General features: G+C 41.9%; 1 protein-coding gene across 1 annotated transcript in view; it reads left to right on the top strand.

Moving 5' to 3' along the window:
• The window catches only part of PRELID2 (PRELI domain containing 2), a 47,750-nt gene extending 27,268 nt beyond the window's left edge, over window positions 1-20,482 (top strand). Inside the window, exons 5-6 of the mRNA XM_006777002.2 lie at window positions 12,499-12,568; window positions 16,628-20,482. Coding sequence (XP_006777065.1) covers window positions 12,499-12,558 — 60 coding nt within the window. The 3' untranslated portion in view covers window positions 12,559-12,568; window positions 16,628-20,482. The remainder of the gene's footprint in view (window positions 1-12,498; window positions 12,569-16,627) is intronic.
• Window positions 20,483-20,919: the final 437 nt, after the last annotated feature.

Raw genomic sequence — 20,919 nt, 5'->3', positions numbered from 1 at the left:
CCCCCCCCCCCATCCTTTCAGCTCATCCTGCTGTTACCTCTAGAGTTTTAGTCCCAAGAAATGTAGCCTTTGCAGTGAAAACATCTTGGTAAAACTGAGTATTCTGTTCCTCCTACTGAATTTAAATCCATCCCTTTAGCTTGACTATGAGACTTAGGAATCCAAAATCCCCCAATGGCTCATTTGAATTCATGGGTGTTGTAATGGACTGCTCAGTGGTAAAGCTTTCTGGAATCCCTTAAATCAGCCAAGTAAAATACAGGGACTTTGCCTCCTATGAAACCAGATGAAACCTGGGAAGTTAAGCTCTTACTCGAAATGACAGAACTGGTTTCCTGAGCACGGTGCCATTATTTGGGTAGTGACAGGACATCATGTCTCCACACAGTGCAGTGAGGAGCAAGCGAGTCAGGAATCAGGGGATCAGGGCTCTGGCCCTGCCTTGGTGACACGCTAATGAACTAGTTGCTCTGAACTTCACTATCGTTTTTTGTAAAACTAGGAGATCATTTTCAATTCTGACATTGTATGATTTTTTTTTCAGCCTGCCCTCTTTTCCCCCAATGTGTAAATACCAAAATTTTAAAAATTTGTCTAACAAATAGTCTTTAATCCTGCACAAAAATTCAGGAGTTTAAGCTAAGTATGGATCCAAGAGTTTCAGAGATAATTCATGTAACAAGTAGATGGTCAAGGCTTGAGGTGGCAATAAAATATTTTAAAAAAAGATATACTTTTATAAAATACTTGTTAGTATGAGGGGGTGGTTAGCATATGGTAAGGTTGTAACAATTTCATTTAAAATCCTATTCTATGTGGTGACACGTGCCTACTTATTGGCTGCTAACAAGTGACAAAGCTGGAATTCCAGGTGGTTGGCCTCAGAGCCGACCCCCTTAACTGTTGTACACTTTGTCTCCTCGATCTAGAGGACATAATCCTTTCCTCCAAGACGCTTGGGTAGGGAGATAAGAAAAATGCATGACTCGTCTTCATAAGCACAGGTGTACATATGACTTTGAAGTAGACATGTGTCACAACATAGAGAAAATGTCCTTGTCTCTGTAATACTTAATTGTGATACTTGCTTTCCTATTGCTCTTCTGTTCTTATTACTAACGGGGTATATTTGGAAGTTTGGGGGCCATGTTCTCCCCTCAATTCTGGGTAGAATTTCCAACCAGTCTGTGGGAAACTGTTTATTGCCTTCACTATCTTACGATGGGCTTGTCTGCCTGTTAATGGGGGGTCACCTGCCTAAGGGCTATGCTAAGGGCTACTGCAGAATCAATAAAAGCTTGGTGAGGCCTGAGCACAGAGAGGAAGTCCTTCAGGACTTGCCGCCTGGTCCCCCAATATTGCAAAATTATCTCGTGTCTTTTTTTCTCATTTGCTGTGCGGCTCCTCTTTCAGATACCGAACCCTACTCCACGCGGGTCGTGGAAGGAAACACTCAACACCAGTCTATTACTTTTCTGAGCTTGTTCTCACCCTCTGTTGTGCTAAATTCAAAGACGATGAGAAACTAGGAATTTGTGGCCACCATAAATCTACAGATAGCGCATATACACCTCTGGCAGGCTCAGAATTGAAAACTGAAATAGCTCTGCACAGGCTGCATTGAAATACCAGAAAAATAGAGGCTGCGTCTGCAGATTGCGCGGACTAAGTACATTGGAGGCACAAATGTTATGTGGATCAAATCTGTTGTAGGATTGTGCTTGGATAGAGGTAGGCTCTTTGTGCTAAATTAAGGCTCTTAGTTTGACCAACAAGGCCAGGAAAACATCACTAAGGCGTCTCCGATCAGGGGTTAATGCAGAATTCTGGGAAGAGCAACTTGAATGGCAAAGGCAATTTCATTTCTTAAAGGTACACCCACCAGTTAAAGTTCAGTTGTGTGGTAAGCCCTGCGGCATGGGGATTAAATGCTCTTATAGCTCTCTGAGGTGTCCAGCTGTTCCCCTTGACCAGTCTCCCTGCTTCTTTCTGTGACTTCTGATTCTGTTTCCTCACTCTACTGTGGAATTTTATCTCTTGCTGAAGAACCTCATTGGTTGTGCCCACTTTTTGTGGGACTTGAGGCGCCGGGAAGGTGATGGGGTGGACTGGAGGTTGGGAGTCTGCCTGTTAAAGAGAAAGCAGCCCTGTGTCTCATGAACCCAATTTGCTGGAGTGGTATTTCTTTGTCAGTTTCATCTTTTTAAAAATCCTTTTTACTGTCTAGGATTTGACCCTTTATTCCTCACCTAGCATTCTTCCTTAGGTTCTAGCTAAACCGTTTTCCTATTTTTCTCTGAATTTCCTTAGGAGAAAAAAATGGTGGCTTTTGGGGGAGTTAACTCCTTTCACAGTGACACCCAGTTTAAGAAGAACTGAAAGGCTAACGTTTTTCTCGATCAGTGGTCTTTGGTGGGGATGTAGCTTTTGTTACTTGTAAAGACATTAGAACTTGTTCAAGCCCATTGGTTTTCCTATTCTCTGCACTTCTTGATATGTTCAAAATATGTCTTAATTAAAAAACTGCTGCACCCCCATCCCCCATCTCCCCCATCAAAGACTCTTTCAGTCTTTAAACATAATGTTAAAAATTTATTTAAAATGTTTTTGACTAGGTACTACCTGCACATAATGGTTGAAAATTATATTTCCCAGAGAGCTGGGTGTGTTCTTTTGCCCTAGTTCTCTTTGAAACCAGCAGAATATTCTGTATGGATCAGCTCTGTGATGTGAGTCAAGGCATGTAACGTCTGAGCCTCGCTCTTCTCATCTGTAAAATGAGGACAACATTGGAGCTACTACAGGGAGTACTTGTGAGGAGTAAATGAGTTCTATGCATGAAACACTTAGGGCGGGACTTAGCACACATTCAGCAATCAGTTGTTATTTAAAATAAAAAATGCAAGGAAGTTATATGCACAAACTTATTTTTCCCATCATGACATTGACACATATTTAGTGGAGTCAATCCAACCTTAGTTTAAATCTCAGTGCTGTCCCTCCTAGGGTACATACAAACTTAACACCTTTGTAGGTGAAATGTGAATAATAGAGAATTAAAGGAAATAGTGTAAAGAAGTGCTTAAAATACCTTGGCACACAACAAATACTCCATAAATGATAATTATCTTTCCATTATGACTCAGATTGGCATATTTCCTTCTAGGCTTTCATATGCAGATTTTAACCCCTCAGAATTACAGTTTAAGTACAATTTCATGGCCTGTGTTTTCCAAGTAATATTTTATTACAAATGCCTTTCAATAGTAACTACACAAACTTCAAAGCCAGCATTTTAATGACTGCATAATATTTCATCAAGTAGTTTTATAGTAATTGATTTGACCGTTCCTTTAGTATTGCACATTGAAGTTATTTCCAGGTTTTACTATTATAAGTGAGACCATATAAATTATCTTTATAAGTTCTTTCAGATTTTGTATCATTCCCTTAGAAAAGGTTCCCTGAAGTACTCTTCTCAGTAGGTATCTATTTTCAACATTCTTTGAATGTATCCTTTACCTCCCTCATTGAAGGATGAGCTTCTGTGTGGGGCCCACCAGTTGATCCTCAATATGTAGCACATAGTTAGTTATCAATAAATATTGAATTAGTAAACAAATGTATATAATGTATTATTTTCCAAAAATGGTGGACCTTTGTGTTTTCATTTTATTATCTTAATATTCGTCTTAAAAGCAGAGAAATGCTTTGTCCATTGGGGTAGTAGGAAAGGTAACAATAACAAGTAATGTTTACTGAGCGTGTTCTATGCCTCAGACAACATCCTTAATACATTACATGCATTACCTGCTCCAATCTGCTCCACAATTATCTGGGTAAGTAATATTGTCACCACTGTATAGAGGGAGGTGAGTTGACTTGCCCAAGGTCATGCAGGTGTGGAGTGTTGGCACCAGATTCACACCAGGCCTTCAGAGCCTTAGCCTGAGGCTTGATGACTAAGCATCACCCCCCACCCCCTCCTTTTTTTTTTTCCCAGCAGCAAATGTCTTTACACTTTAGTCTTAGAGGTTATTTCCCAGGGAGCCTGAACTTGCTGGGCAAATTCCAAACAAGGTGTGAACCACCGAAGGACCTGGCCTCAGTCTCAGAGCAACAGCAGAATTGCTGCCACGCTGGGTATTGAAAAGGAAGCTCACCTTCGCAAGTCCACAAGTGAAGGATGTGTGAATGTATTTTTTTTATAAGCCTTGGAGTTTTTATCGAAGGGAACAATTTTATTCAGTTGTTTAACATTCAAGCAGCTGGTAGATTTAGAACATTGTCCACGTGGGTGTCATTAATCCGAGTAAGAGGATCTGGGACCAGGCAACACAAAGGATGTGATCCTGGGATTCACCAGTGATGCTTCCTGTTTAGTTAGCAACTGTGTCTGTTGCTGATGACCCCTGCGACCCAGAGAAAGCCTATTTACCCGGCTGGGCTCAGGGTTGTCAAACAGAGGTATTAGTGGCCCTTAGAGGTGATGCAAAGAACAGGTCAGATATGCTTTGTGAACTATGGACAAGCACAAGGTGACATGAACAAGCAGGGGCTGACATTTCCTTTTAAGTCAGCGATCGCCAACTGAATGGGGGTGCCTTATGGTGAGAGTCCCATTGTGAGGGGCCCCTGGGCAGATCTAGGTCCATACAGAAGTCAGTAGCCACATTTCAGGCTACTGGGAGAAGAGGAAGTCATGGTTAACCAAAGCCTGTCATGTGTCAGTAGCTTTATGTTGCCTCATTGAATCCTCAGAGCCATCCTGCCAAGGATGTGTGCTTCTTCTCTTCTCTCCACCCATTTTACAGGCACAGGTACAACTTTAGTGAGGCAAGTGCTCCCTGTGGAAAGAGTTGGAGAAATCCAGTTTAAATTCCAGTTTGGCCACTTACTAGCTCTGTGACCTTGAGCAAGTTATATCTGAGGCCCAGTTTCTTTCTTGGAAATGGTGAGAAGTAAAAGTGTCTTATCTCATAGGACTGTTGAGAGGATTACATGAGATAATGTAGGCTAAACCCCTGGCATGTAGTAAGCCCGTGATAAATTATCATTAACCCCAATATTGTTGAGATTTGGTGGAATGGGTTTTTGACTAAAACAGAGTTTTGGAAAAATATATTTTGCTTTGTTTAAACAACCGATTTGAAGACACAGTGGAACTGGCCCTCCATGTGAAGAGGATCGCTGACTTACAGAAATTAATGAATTTGGGAGAAGGAGGAGGGTAGAGATAAAAGACAAAAGGAGCATTATCTGGGCATCTATTTAATCTGGATATTGGATTTATTTATTCTGTTAGAGACAGTTCATTTTACCTCTCAGAATAGGGGAAATTATTGATGCCACAGGAATTACTGGGCCAGATTTTCAAGGTATGAGTGGAAATGAGGACCTTAGAAAATGAACTTTCTAAGACTCTCACAGGAGGATGGGATGTGGAAAAAGGTTTTATTTGCGCGGAGTTGTATTTCTCAGGTTCCAATGTCCCGTTACCCTCAACCCAGTCCGGGAAGTGGGGCAGCTGGGAGTTCAGCAGAGTCAGAAACAGGGCCAGTGTCCAGAGCTTCAGTTCCATGTTGCAACTGGGGGTGGTTCAGCATTCAGGCCAGATTAACGTCTGTCAGCCCATGTGTGCAGCCCAATACGGCAGCGCCCCATGGGGCACAGGAGAGTGCAGCCCCCTGCTGCCAGAGTCCCCAGAGTGCCTGGTGCTGGGAGAGAGCCTTTTCTTTGGAAGTTTATATATTTAGATTTTGAGCTCTTGCAGTGGCCATGCCCATCCTGGCCACTGACTCCGTTGCAGGTGTGATTGAAGGGCAAGCACCTTCCCAGGTCACTCAGACCTTACTGGGCATGCGTCTAAATGGCCTCTCCAGTCCCAGCCTTTATCGATCAGCAGGGAACAGACTTCAAAAGTGATGAATGCAGCCTTTTTTAAAAATAAAGCTGTATCAATGGCATGCCTATATTACCTGGTCTCCCCTTTCACTCCTTTCCTGTTAAATAATAACCCGGTTACTGCAATGGCATCATTATGACTGAGCTTAAATCTGATGAATAGTGAAAAAATGGCTGATAAAGGGAACTGATAGGTACCTTGTTCTTTAGTTTGCCAGTCCAAGAGTTGGTCCTGGGCCCAATTGGTGCCAGGCACTGAGGTAGTCCTGCTTCGATGTAAGGAAGATTGTCTTATAGTTTGGGGTGACGTAGGTGGGATATGGAGTAGAAAGCTTCCTATCAACAGCGGTTTCTAAGCAGGTAAGAGATGATTAATGACATGCCATGGGTGGGATGTGGCACCGGGTGGGAGGCTGGCCTTGAGTAGTGGTGAAAAAGTCATATTTTGCACAAAGTCCAAGTCAAAAACAATAAAATTATAGACAGGTCACATTTTTAAATATTAAAAATGGGGGTAGGGGAAAGTAACCTTATAAAATAGAAACACGCCAATAACTACATGACTCTTAGCCATTAAACTGTTCATGTCAGGTCAGGGTTTATGTGAAAATTGGCATTATGGAAATGGCTTTGTAATCTTTCATTCTGATATTTGATGCTAGGAGAACTCTATAAACCAGATGGGCCACTTTTGATCCTTTGCTGAGAATTTTCTATCTGGACTAAAATAATATAATGTCATCTCCAATTTTTAGATTTTATTATTTGGTGATATATTCTTTTCCATTACAAATTGAGATTAAATATTCATAAGGAGAGAGGAAGTTTTATAATGTGAAGCAAAGGCATCTAAATTATTGTATTAGTTTAATGTTCTGCAGTTACACCTAAAGATTTTAGGTTCCTTATCAAAATAAAAATGAATCTTACTCAAGAGTTTATTAGCCAGTTTGGAAAAATTATATTGAAGTCATACATTCTGTCAGGATATTCCTACTTGAAAAGTATTGTATTTAAAATAATTTGTAGATGTGATTAAATATTGATTCACATATTCAGAATCATGCAGGAGGACTAAAATCTGATTTATATATCAGCTTTTTTGAACATAGTCAATAGGGAAGGGAAGAATAGCTCTTGCTATGTACTCACCATTATGATAGGCATTTTCACATCCATAATTCCATTGAGAACTCCACCCCCCAGTGTTGGAAGATCCTGGATCCTGGACTCTCAATCCTGATAGCCTCGGGTGGAAGCAAAGCTTTGCTTCTTAGTGATTATGTGATTTTTGTCTGGATGTTTGATTTCTCTGAGCTTCTGTTCCCATCAAAAAAAAAAGAAAGATAGTGATCCTCTAAGGCAGACAGGAGGTTAAAATAAACCAATGCAGGTAAAGTGCTCAGCACAGAGCTTGCCAGTACGTGCCAGTGAATTTTAATTATTAGTACTGTTTCATAGATGAGGAAGTCTTAAAAAGAGCTGGACAGCATTAGATTAAAAGGTGCTTTATTGAGGCAAAAGGTCTCTTCCTGGAGAATCTGAGTAGTGTTTCTCTCACCTTTTCCTGTAAAAACTGGATGCAGATCCCTCCCTCTAGGTCTCTCTCCATCTCAGGGAGCTTACATTCTATTGGGGGAGGGGGGACAGACAGTACAAAATGTTTTAAAAGCAGGACAATTATTTATAGTGACAAATGCTGTAAAGACAGTAATAAAGACAGCTGACTTAGCTTGGTTAGTCGGGGTGTCTCTGAGGAGGTGAGTTGAAGTCTGAATATTGCCAGGAGCTAGCAAGCCATTGACGGTCTGGTTATGTTCCTGCTGGAAACAAAGGGAACAGTGAGTAAACAAGAAAGGATCTAAGTTGTAGACAGACAACCACAGTATAGTGATTACCAGAGGGAAAGGAGGGTGGGGAGGTAGAAGAGGGAAAAAGGGCAATAAGAAACAAACAGAAGGAAGGAACTGAGCATGTCCTATGAAGAGAAAGCAGGCCTGTGAATGTCAAGTGGTGAGGGGAGAATGGAGGGAGCTGTAGCTGAGGTGGGCTGGAAGCCGGTCATTGAGAGCCTGATAGCCATATGGATTTTATTATAAAAGCAATGGATACTATTAGAATGTTGAAGCTGGGTGGTGGCATATTCTTATTCTACCTTTTATTCATATATAAATGAAAATATTTGAAGAGAGTTTTATGTAAGCCAACTTAATAAAAATATTAGAATGATGGGTGTGGGTGGAGCGGGGTCAATAGGAAAAACAAACAAAGGGGACATCTGTAATACTTTCAACAATAAAGAAAAAAATAGAATCAAAAGAGAAGTGAGGTTTTTAAAGTAAACTTGTTGCACATCTTTTTATCAAAAGGTGAGTGGTCTTATCATGTAAACTTCAGCATCTGAAATGACCCGTTTTCTAAGCTCCTCTGACTAACCTGGATTCTTCAGGGCTCATTTTAAGTCCCATTTCACTGTTAGTGTTTCCACATCATTCCTTATTTTTATCTTTTATCCTTTATTCTTCCCTTCATATCCTGACCTTTTCAACCATACTTCCAAGAATGGTAACTGCTGGACAGATGCACTGTAATTCCCAGTTTCAAATTTATCAGCCTGGCATTCAAAAGCAGTCCATTGATTAGTTTCACAATCTATCAGCTTTGAGCACCTATTGTGTGCCAGATTCTGCACTAGACAGTAAGGATAGAAATGTAAGTAAGTCACTTCTCTTCCCTGTCTCTGAGCACTTCATTATTTAATGCAGTAGACCTGTAAGCTGATGATTGATGGGTTGACTGATAGATTCATTCATCCAGTAGACAATTACTGCACGCCTTCTATGTACCAGGCATTTTTCCTCTCTAGAGCATACAAGTTGAATAAGATGGACCCTCCCTATGCCTTTCCTTTATCACATAATAAAATGAAGCGGATTCATGGTTTGTCCAAAAAGCTTTTAAGCCAAGTCTGTAAAGGTGGATCCACTTAATGTTTGTTCTGCATTTCAGGCATCATTGTGTGATAAGTGGTGAAAATTTAGTCCCTTTAAGCTCCATCTCCTGGGGGTTGAGTTTAAGCGTTGGAACTTTATTTGAAAGGACTGTATTGATTGGGCTTTCATTTGGTCTTTTCTTTACCAAACAGAGGTGCTAAATAGTGGTTTGGCCTCACTGGTAGGGCTTTTTTTTTTTTTTTTAATTACTTTATAGGTCTCTCACTTTATCTCTCTCTCTCTCTCTCTCTCTCTCTCTCTCTCTCTCTCTCTCTCTCCCTCTCCATTTTCCACCTTCTATTTCAAGCTGTTCTGCTTAAAAAGATTAAAGTGGTATGAGAGAGGGGGGGAAAGGGGAATAAAAATCAACTGTCGCACTGTGAACATAATTGATTCAATAAATAACGTCTTTCAATTCCCCAGGCAAACCTCAAAGTCTTCACTTATGTCAATTAGTGTTCCTCTCTGTAAGTGGTGGGTTCCTAATTTAGACGGATGGGGAGAGTTCACAGAGCTTGCTTCCTAAGGAAGGAGTGTGCTTTTCTGGTTTTAAAGACATAATGTGTTGATTTAGGCGCCCACTTTGCAAAAAGAAGCTTGAAGCAGAATTAACGTGGCTGTTTCTCATCTTCTTGAAAATAGAAGGAAGACATTCAGTTATTGTCCAGGGGTTTGTTGAAACAACAGCAACAGGAAAATGGGGAAGAAAATCTGCTAGACTAGATGATACAGGGACTTTGTCTTGTTTGTTCACCATTTATTGTCAGTGCGCATAGTAGGTGCACAATACATATTTTCTGGCTGGATCTCTTAAATGAATGAGAGAAGAAAGGAGAACAATTCAGGTCTGAGATTAAATTTCATTCCAGAGGTTGTTTCACCACCTGTCCCATCCCTCTCCTTTCCTCCCTAATCCTTTAAAAGGAGAGTAACTCTAAAGTATAAGATTGTTGTATATACTGTATCTTCAGACATGAATTTTGTCAATTTCCAGACCGGCAGAGTTGAAAGGGATCTTGGAAGTGATGTTAAGCTGCCATTTGTAAATTCTAGTAAATGGACATGTTGTGTTTTAGAACCACGTGAGGTGTGTTATAAATCTGCAGATTCCAGGCCCCAACACTGGAAGTTGTGGCTGTGTCAGTCTGGATAGGGCCTGGGCATCAGTATTTGTCTTTGTGGGTTCTTAGGAATTCCTGTGAGCAGCAGGGTGTGGATAGTACCAACCTGTCAGCCTTGCTATTCCCTGTTGGTTTAAGTTACTTCTTGGGAAAGGTGACTAGCCCAGGAGAATAATTGGCAGACAGCGACCCAGGTGTCCTGACTGAGGACAGTGCACCGGACCTACAGTTTGCTGCTTTGTTTACCCAACACTCTGTGCTCCTTAGTGATCTGCCAAGACCTTTTAATTAACGCTTCTTCCTTCCAAGACAGTGATAATATTTGTGGTGATGGTCAGCCAGAATCTGGAGGATCTTCTGAAATGTTTACAGAAATGTTACATTTTGTTGAATGTATTTTGGTACTAAATATGATGTTTTATTGTCTTCTCTGGAGATGCATCCTCCTCCCATGGCCCAGAATAAACCCCCAATAGGAAGCCACTTCTTTTCTCTCGTAGTGTCTCTGAGAATCATCAGGGCACTTGTTACTGACATTCCCATTAAATCAAAGGCATCTTGTGAAGGGCTGGGAACCTGTAGTTTAGATATGTTTTTATTAATTTGTTAGAGAGAGATAGAAACATCAATCGGGTGCCTCCTGCATGCCCCCTGCTGGGGATTGAACCTGCAACCCAGGCAAGTGCCCTGACTGGGAATCAAACTCTGAACCCTTGGTGCATGGGATGATGCTCAATTCACTGAGCCATACCAGCTGGGCAGGAACCTGTATTTTAAATTAGGTTTGATCATTAGTATTCTCTCTAAACTATTTTCCTGTCCCTGAGAACTGTGTTCCATGTCCCTGGATCCAGCTTTGACTTCCTTTAGACCCTAGCCCAGCGGTTCTCAACCTGTGGGTCGCGACCCCTTTGGCGGTCAAACAACCCTTTCACAGGGTTGCCCACAACCATCCTGCATATCAGATATTTACATTACGATTCATAACAGTAGCAACATTACAGTTATGAAGTAGCAACGAAAATCATTTTATGGTTGGGTCACAACATGAGGAACTGTATTTAAAGGGCCAGAAGGTTGAGAACCACTGCCCTAGCCCATAATTACATCATAATCCTGTCTTCCCATCTGACGATTTATCTTCTGGTCTTCAGAACTTGTTCTTGAAGGAAGAAAGAGGGAATATCTTCTTTCCTGTTTCCTCCAGGGGACTTGACTGGCCGAGGTGGGTGGGTGGGCAGTTGAAATGTACAGTAGTGGCGTGAGCATGGTGAGAAGGTGAGGAGGTGGCCCCTGAAACACAGGAGAATGCCTGTGTTCTTTCCTGCTGTATTACTTAATAGCTGTGTAACTTTGGGCAAATTACTTAAACCTCTTGGAGTTTCTGTTGCCTCACCAGTCAGATGGGGTAAGAATGGTACTTGTTCAGAGTTTTGTGTCTATTAAACAAGGTGTCCTAGGTCAGCTGTCAGGACACACTGAGAGATGGAGATCTGGGTGCAGAGGGTTATCGAAGAGGACCTTAGGGACAACTTGTGAGGAAGGCAGGATTAGGCTGCAGGTGACATTGAACTGAGACACAGTTGCAATGAAGGTCTCAGCTGATCCCATGGGGAGCTGGAGATGGGATACTCCTCAGAGTTGTTCCAAATTGAGGGAAGGGGGCCAGGCCTTTAGACCTCTGTATCCTCCAGTCATTGCATGTGGGCTGCCCCTGGAGAGGGGACGTGATCTCGGGGAAGGCAGCTCTTTGGCTGAGAGGGTGGCTGTGTGCCATCAGCAGCCAACAGTGCTGGCAGAGGGTAGGGAGGTGACTGAGTCCCTGAGCGGATGTCCTCAGTGCAGCCAGCACCTACAACCCAGGATAATGCACAAAAACCTGAGCAGTGAATGTAGAACCTTTGTGAATATTCAATTAATATTAACAATTGCCATTATTATTCCAGCTCTGCCAATGTCATGTAGTAGCTGGGGGCTTTTAAGAAGTTAACTTCCTGCCCTAACCAGTTTGGCTCAGTGGATGGAGCGTTGGCCTGTGGACTGGGGGGTCCCAGGTTCAATTCCAGTCAAGGGGATGTACCTTGGTTGCGGACACATCCCCAGTAGGGGGTGTGCAAGAGGCAGCTGATCGATGTTTCTCATCGATGTTTCTAACAGTCTATCCCTCTTCCTTCCTCTCTGTAAAAAATCAATAAAATATATTTTTTTAAAAGAAGTTAACTTCTCTGGATAGTCTTCTTATGTTTAAAATGGAGATCCTAAACTCCCTACTTCCCTGAGTAGTTCTGAGCACACATGGAGATAATATATGTGAAATTGATGAGCAGATTAGAAAAAATGTACAGCGTGACTGTGAGCCTCCTTTTCGGAAATGAATATAGGGCCATGACTTGGATTCCTTGAAGGGGAGGGTTGTGATCACGGTAAAAGCTCTTGCCTGTGAAATGTGGCGTTTTGATTTTTCTTTCTTCTCTCTACAGGGAATTAGAATAATGGAGACGCTGCTAAAGGAGCAGTGTGGTGCCCCCTCAGCCGAGTAAAGAACCGTCAGTGAGTACCAAGAGCCTAACCAGAATTGGTTACTCAGGCCGTGTGTTCATGCTTATAAGCCTGGCGTTATGCATCTGCCTCCTTGGGCTATTCATGCTGTACATTTCCTGGTTGTATGCACAGGGGATGGTCTCACAGGTGTTTCATTATCTGTTCTGTATCTTTACTTACTTGGTTCTTGATTTTCAGAGCACTTTTGTACTATGTGCTGGGTTATAACTGCACTCAAATTGTTTAAACTGCTCAGCACAATCCAACATGATTATCACTCTCAAGGTGGCATAGATTTGTAGAGACCGGAGCTCAGCATAAACGGAAGTTTTAATTTTATTCTGAGAACAAGGAAAGGAAGGATTTAGAGTTTCTGAAAGGGATATCTTGACTGGCCCGTGAAATAAATATATTTTATCAGTCATCAATTGGGGATGGCTCCCTGAAATGCTATGGAGAAGGACTCTGAGGCCTTGAAAATAATTCTCAAGCGCTGGCTCAGGGTGTGTTGATTGATTAGCAATGTCTGTCACAGACACAGGATGGAAGAAAGAGCACTTTTGCAGGAGCACATGCCCCTTCTAGTTTAGGGCAAATAATGTAGGGTTAACAGATAGCAGGGGGATTTTAGAATTACTTACATTTTTTCCCTTGAGTTTTTATTGTCTACATCAAGGAGAATGGCTTCATAGCGGGAAGGGAATAAAAAAGTTATTTAAGAGAGACTCAAAGCCTAAAATAAATGAGTATAGTGGATTTGCCTCTTATGACATTTATTGGACTTGGATTTTTAACATCTGATAGAAGGTAAGACCTTCAAGCAGTGCAAACATTGTCTTAGGTATTTCAAAATTATCTCAAATTTCCTTATGTTGGCTTAAAACTGTGGTACACATGGTTTTGTAAGAGCAACCTGGTATTCCATACGATAAAGCCTGAGGTGAATTAACCAAGGAAGAAGCGAAAGGAGCATTTATGTGCGAGTATCTCGGCATCCAGAGCATACTGGTCACACCTCTGCCTGGGAATTTGAGAATTACAAAGTGTTTCTGCTGGTTTGCAGGCCTGACTTCATGTATACTTAACACATATTAATAGATTTATTGATTCCCGGGAAGGGGAAACAAGATCATTTCCTGTAGCACAGGCATGGTGCACGGCAGGTGTTCAAAAAACGTTGGAATAGAATCGGAGTATTGTGTGCTCCCACATCCACTCTGTTCTTTGGAAAGTTGTAAGAAGATCGTCTCCCTGCGTTTCCAGGCTGATGTTTCTGTGAAGCTCACTAAGCCCCTCCAGTGTTTGTGTGCTCAGGCACAGATTCTGTCTTACCCAGGAGAGTGGGATGAGGCGTCAGCTCCGTGCTAAACAAGAGAATGAGGGACGAGTATATCTTGGTTTTCAAACTTTAAATTGGTGGTTTTGAAACTTGAGTGAATATCAGAATCATCTGGAGGATTTTTTGAGACATGGCTCGATGGGTCCCACCTCCGGAGTTTCTGATTCAGTAGGTCTGGGTGGAACCTGAGAAGTTGTTTTTAACGTTTCCAGGCAGTGCTGCTGCTGCTGCTGCTGCGCCAGGGACCACGGTGTGAGAACCATTGCTTAAATGAGTTTGCATCTCTGAATGGAGACAGATTGAAGGGGCTCTGAGAACGCTATTAGCTGGCATTCGACACTGTTGTCATGTATTCCATCGATGTTAGATCCACCAGAGAAATGACTGTGTGTGGCTTTACCAGTATCTCAGCCTCTTGCCTTTTTTCCTGCTTGAATGTTGACCGGCTCCACACTGGAGCCAAGACAATGGAAAAGAAAGGAGACAAGACTCACACCAACTTGTGTTTTTTATTTATAGCAGCAGTCACCAACTGGTGGTCTGTGAGGTCCAAAAGGTTGGCGACCACTGATTTTGAGTGTTGCTAGTGCAAATGAGGAAATTAAACAAGCGTTACCTGTTGTCTTAAATTACCTATTTTTGTTGTTGTTTGTTTTTGTTTTGAGAGCTAAGTGTGACCTCAGGACTTTGTAGTGTTTCTGAAAAGTAACTTATTTTCTTCCCTTAAGGGAAGTGGTTGAGGTCTGGATACCACCAAGAGTTCAGTGCAGGACAGTTAAGATTTAATGCACTTAATGACGTGGAGTTCCTGAAGGATTTACATAATTCAGACTCTCATTATCCATGATTCTCAGAGGAGCAAATGTAAAGTAAGAGATATTATAACCTTCCCACATAAATCCACCGTTACATTCACAGTTACTACAAATTAGAGACTATTGCTAGGCTTTAAGCTTTTTTCAAAATCAGCTTCATTGAGATATTATCTCTGTAAAACTAAGTTGGCCAATTTTGAGTGCACAGTTTGGTGAGTTTTGACAGATATATATAGAGTTATGTAAGTATCACCAAAAGCATGAGATAGGATATTTTGAAGGTCTGTTGTGCTGCAATGTTGTTGGCTGCTTATTGTTTTCTGTTTTTAACCCCATTTTCTTGACTATTTTTACAAAGTTTTTGCAAACTTGAAATGTGGTTGTTTTAATGGAACTCTTCGTTTTTTTTCAAAATTAGCTTATAGAAAGTGTGAGAATGGTTTAAATGGGAGAACTGATCTTATGAGCAGTAAAATGCCACATTAAGAGAAAAGGTGTGAGGAATGAGTTCTGTAGCTATAGAGCAGGGATCGACCCAGAGGCCAAATCCAGCCTGCTGTCTGCTTTTGCAAATAAAGTTTTATTGGCATGCAGCTATGTTCCCGGCTGTGTTCTCACTACAACTGCAGAGAGAATTGCTGTGACAGACATCTTACACACTGCAAAGCCTAAAATAATTTCTATCTGGTCTTTTAAGAAAATGTTTCTGTCCCCTGGGTTAGAGCATGCCCTCTCCTAAATTAGCATCAGGTAACCTTGTGAAGTGGTTTGGCCTTTTTTTAAACGTAGCATTTGATCACATCTTCCCTCTATTCCAAAGTTAATAATGTGACAGTTTATGTTCTCTGCATTAGCTCCGACATCACCACTTGGGTGATGTTATTTTAAGACATAAAAAGACATTAAAGTGAACACAACAATGAAGTTAACATACCGGCTGCAGCAATCATTAAAATTGCTCATGAAGTTCCAAGGCACGTGCCTGGTGGCATAGGTGTCTAGGCATCCGTGTGGCAGGTAACGTGGCGCTGTGATGTGGCCGTGGTAGGTGCTGTGGCCGTGTGCTCCATTTGCCAGCTTTGGGCTTCTGCAGTTTTTACTTTTTAATAAAAACATTCTGTGAGGTTTGCACAAATATATGTAAGGAAACATTATTTTTATATTTCTGCATGGTAAGGAGATATTATTTAATATTTCTATATGATACCACATTTCAAATTTGCACAATTTACAAGCCGTTTTCTGTTTTGTTTGTTCATTTATTTTGTTCTTGGATTCTGTATATAAGTAAATCATATGGTATTTGTCTTTCTCTGTCAAAAATGTTATTCATAATTTACATTCACATAGAATATGACTACATTGCGTGTGGTACCTAGCCCTAAAGATACTCCCCAGGGCCCTCTGGCCCGTATGTTCAAGTGGGTGTTGGACAGTTAAAAAGCTTAGCAGGTGATTTTTCTCAAGAGCCAAACTGGAGGTTCATAAATCTCACTAACCAATATACTTGTGCTGCTGCTGCTGACACGTCCATTGGATAGATTTTTGATTTCCTGTCATTTTTGAATAAAACAAATAGCCCTGACATGTGTTTGTTCTTGCCTCTGGCAGTTGGGAGAGTGGGCTTGCTGAGGTTCAATAACACAGCAGAATTCTTTCACATCGGAATGATTAAGACCTCAGTTTCAGCTATATCTTTGAACTAGCTCCTTTAGGTGGTTGGACTTAATCAAATGAGGTGCTTGCTCTGTTCCAAGACCATTAGGAGGCAGAAATGCAATTTCTTCGAAAATTACCCGTAGTAATAGAACTCAAGTGACTCGTGTAAGAGTTGCTTCAGAAAAGAGGGCAAGTAAGTATTGATTGGTGAGACATGTTTATGAGGTGATAAAGCCTGTTTGCTTTCTCTTGCAGGGGAGCTGTGTTGTGTCTACTTCTGCTCGAGAATCACTTCTCGGACACAACATCTCCAAGACTCAATTTTCGAAATGCAGGTTTAAGGGTGCGGTATCGGCAGCTTGAAGAAGAGGAGACTTTTCTGCCGGGACCTCCCTGGGAGCCAGCCTCAGTAGCGGCACTCATGGAGCTAAGTCCTCCCAGCTGGATTTTTTTGGCATAGACTCCTCACGATTTTACAAATAAAGGGAAAACCCATAGAAGATGATGTTGCCCTTCTTGAGGATACCCTGCTGATTGCCTGGTGATGGGTTTGGGTAGCCAGGGACAGGCTTGGACGCTGGTGTTTGTGCCTTTATGTGGTCTGCATCATTGCCCATAGGATTCATGAGAGGATTCTGGGACAAGTAAAGGAATGGAACCTGATACCTGACTCACAGGTGGCCTGGAACAGACAGGAATGTGCCAGACCTGAGATGAAGTGAAGGCACATCTCTAGTTATCATGAAGATTCTCAGAACTCGGGAGCATTGGAGTTAGACCCATAAGTACTACATAATTGCCATCATTATCGCTTTTCATAATGTAACATGTGAGCTATGGTTTGTTTCGCTGAGAAAACATCGGATGGAGAATGGGGAGGTTATATGTGCATAATCTTGGCTCCTACTAGTCCATTCTGAGATGTGGAGCAGACATAACCTCTCTGTTTTCACTAGGCAAGTGGGGATAATCAGACACAGATCTGACTACCTGTGGGTTGTGATAATTAAACAAGGTATTTAGTGTGAAAAGCACGGGTTTGGGAGTCAGAGAGACAAACCTTGGTTTGACTCCAAGCACTACCACGCACTAGCTCACTAGGACATAATTTTAAACCCTTATGAAGCCCAATTTTTAAAAATTTGTAAAATGGGATGATAGAATTAACTTTGTGAGGTTGTTGGACCAATTTGGATCACGTCTATATTAAGTGCCTAGCATTCCTGGTACAGAGAAGAAGTCTATTAAATAGAAGCCATTCTTATTATGCGAAACTATTTAGAAAATGTACTTTTCAAATGTAATGGAAAGTACTATTACTGTTTGAAAATTAGATGACAGTAGTTTGCATTTTCCATGATTGGAAGCCAAATTATAAATGGATACTACCAACCAAACGCTTGAAGAGAGGCAAAAATTTGCAATTCATCTTAACATAAAAACTGGGCCATTAGTGGAAAGTTGTGGGGAAATTGTTTTATTTTTTTAATATTTGAAATACTTCCTACTTAGTGCACTGATGAATTTCAAAGCAATTGTGTTCTTTTTATACAAGCCTGCCACTGTGAGCTTCATCTTATTGTATTTGAACTATTTGTGCTGCCTAAGTTTTGTCTCGGGATAATTTCTTCTCGTTTCCTTAGTGTTTTATTCTCTACTTGTATTGGAAGGAAAATGAGTGGTAGAAACCAGAACACACTTTGACCTCCTTTTCCATTTTGTAAATGGCATTTTGTAGGCCTTTGGAATAATTGCCCACTTCCAAAAATAAGAGGTGATGTGAATTATCACAGAGGTGAGAGGCAAGAAATTTGTATTTGAAGATTGACATTGAAATAAAGTTAACCCTTTAGACTCAACATCTTGCATCCTTTGAAGGCAGGAGTTCTCAACCTTGGCTGTCCATTAGGATCACCGGGGGAGCCTTGTGCAGTCCTGACACCCTGATTACACCCCAGACCAATAAATCAGAATTTCTGGGCAGAACCCAAGCACCAGTGTTTTTAGAAGCGCTCTAGGTGATTCCAATGAGCAGCTTAGGATGAGAACACTGCGATGATTTGCAGACATCTGATTTCTTTCTTAACACCTCTGAAGTAGGAAAGATTCTTTGTAGTAAGAAATGGAACTAGTGAAGCACAGAGAGGCTGAATTTTTACCTGACTTCCTTGAAGCTGGGGTGGCCAGTGCAAATGCCTGTAACAGGTTCGGCAGGTGATCTGATGAGTGAAGCAGGCTGGCGGCCCCTGGGGAGACCCGTTGAGCTGTGCCTGGAGCAAGGTAATCAGCAGCTGGCCGGCTCCAGCACAGTGTTGCCACGTGGCTGGTTTGGCTCGTTCTTCCAATTTCCAATCTTCCAGATAAAGAGAGACTTAAGAAAGAAAAAAAAGAACTCTGATTTTTACATGTTGGAACCAAACTCAGAATTGTTTAAAACCCTGCGCCCTGCGCTGGCCAAACAAAACATGTTTGCTAGTCGTTTCCAGCCTAAACATCCCAGCCAACGTTGAATAGATTTGCATCTCCCTATTCTGGATGTAAGCTCCCTTCTGCCACTCCTCCAAGCCTGCTTTTAGTAGATGCATTTCCCTCCCATTTCCCCAGAACTCTCTGGACTGGTATCAGCCACTTTCCCTCACTCCCCTTGTCTCCTATGGGCATCCATTGCTTCAGGCCTCACGTCTATGGCTTAAGAAATCTTATGCTTTTAACAAAAGTAAGGAGGGCTTGTTAGAGTTCATTTTTATTACATGTCAGAATCCTTTTCCTGTGACGAAACATTTAGAAACCCACATTTAATTTAATTTTTTTAATCTGTAGTCTCGTGTAAGAAATGTCAGAACACGGAATGCAGCCTTATTGGGCACATGAGGAACATGGGTGGGAAAAGGTTAATTCACAGACCTGGTCAGTCTTCCCCTTCAAGGTGATGATTTACTCCAGTGAGTCCTAGGCTCCCATTGTCCCAGAAATCTTTGGACCCTTGCGGGGCTGGGGGGTGTGAACATATGCATGTCCAGGGCCTCCCCCTGTGATTCTGATTCATGCTATTTCAGTAGGGTCGGGGGTGGGGTGGGGGGGGGGCGGGGTCTGTGTTTTAAAACAAGTTCCCCAGGACAGTGGAGAAGCCCTGCTTTAGCAGAGGTGTTTGTGGCCTCTGCATCTTTTATCATTTAAGAAGGTTTTGCAACTGTTGGGCCTGGCAGTCATTACATTGGATCACTCAGGACACAATATAAAGTTCTTATGCAGAGAGAAGCTGACTTAAGCTATCTCTACATGACTGAGGTGCTTTTACCATGAAGAGGCTTTTATGGTTTCAGTTATATATGGATTAAAAAACCCACGGTGCTATATTTGTTTTATATAAGTAGCATATGTGTATGAGATCTCATTTATCAGACATGGTGGGGTGCATGGTCTAGACAACTTAAGGTTCTCCTTAAAGTTGCTTGTCTTTGGGGCTTTATTGCAGCCATTTCTTAAGTTAATATACACTTCCTTGCTTTGGCAAACCAGAATCTACTGAAGATGACGAACTCTTTTCAGGGTCATTATTTGTGTTCTGGATTCTTTCAGGTCCTGTTGTCATTTCTCTCTGCCAATACTCCGCCCGCCTCTAGGAACTTTCCTCTCATGTGCTGTGGGAGTGGGGAACCATGGAACTGCATACTGCATGCCAGGTAGTGGTAGACAAGCTCCGAAGGAGGCTTCGAGAGGCGTTTCTGGCAGTTCCATGAATGAATGTTGCTGCACTGACTTAGCGACATTATTTTAGTGATTCCACTACCTTCTTCTAACTCACTTCCTGATCCTCAGCTGCCGATGTCAGTCCTGTGACCGCAACATGAGTGAGAAGTTGCTACAAGTGGTTTCTCTTGATTTTTAATCTACTCTCTCCCCCAGTCGTGCTGGTATTTTTATATGTACAGTTCTATGATGTGAAACAAATAGATTAGCATCCAAATGAACATTTCTCAGGCCAAGTTTTTGTGAAGGATTATAAAGTGTTTTTGGTTCAGTATGGTTGTGATTGGAGCTATAAATCAGTTGTCTACCTTTGAAATTCGATCCTGCAGTCATTCTGAAATAAAGGTGTTACAAGTCATATTTATGTGTGAATTCTCATTTCGTGGGGTATTACATCACTCAGCAGAGCTTGTGCTTATCATTTGTCCTAATGACCCTGTTTCTGGTCAGTGTCCCCAGATGAGGGTGTCATACCAACTATATGTTAGGGTCCCCTTCCCCTAAGGTGATCCTTTAAAGTTTCTCCCAGAAATAAGCGGAGGTCACTGTTAGGTCGGAGAGGGGAGAGGAGAGAGCCCAGGATCGGATACATGCAGACATGTGACAAGATAATGGACTCCCCCCCTGGAATTTCTCACAGATCAAGGTGCCAGACACAGATACTGGCTTCTTCTCCCTTAATCCACATACCCCCGCCCCTCCCCTGCAGCAGAGAATTCCTCAGCTCATGTCCCCGCCCCTCCCCCAACCGCAGTATAAAAAAAGCGCCCCCCTCCCTGTTGGCGTGAATCCACGTG

Source organism: Myotis davidii, unplaced genomic scaffold, assembly GCF_000327345.1.
Source record: "Myotis davidii unplaced genomic scaffold, ASM32734v1 scaffold89, whole genome shotgun sequence".
NCBI classification, from domain to species: Eukaryota; Metazoa; Chordata; class Mammalia; order Chiroptera; family Vespertilionidae; genus Myotis; species Myotis davidii.
The sequence above is the reverse complement of the archived record's forward strand: the minus strand, read 5'-3'. Positions and strand labels throughout refer to the sequence as shown.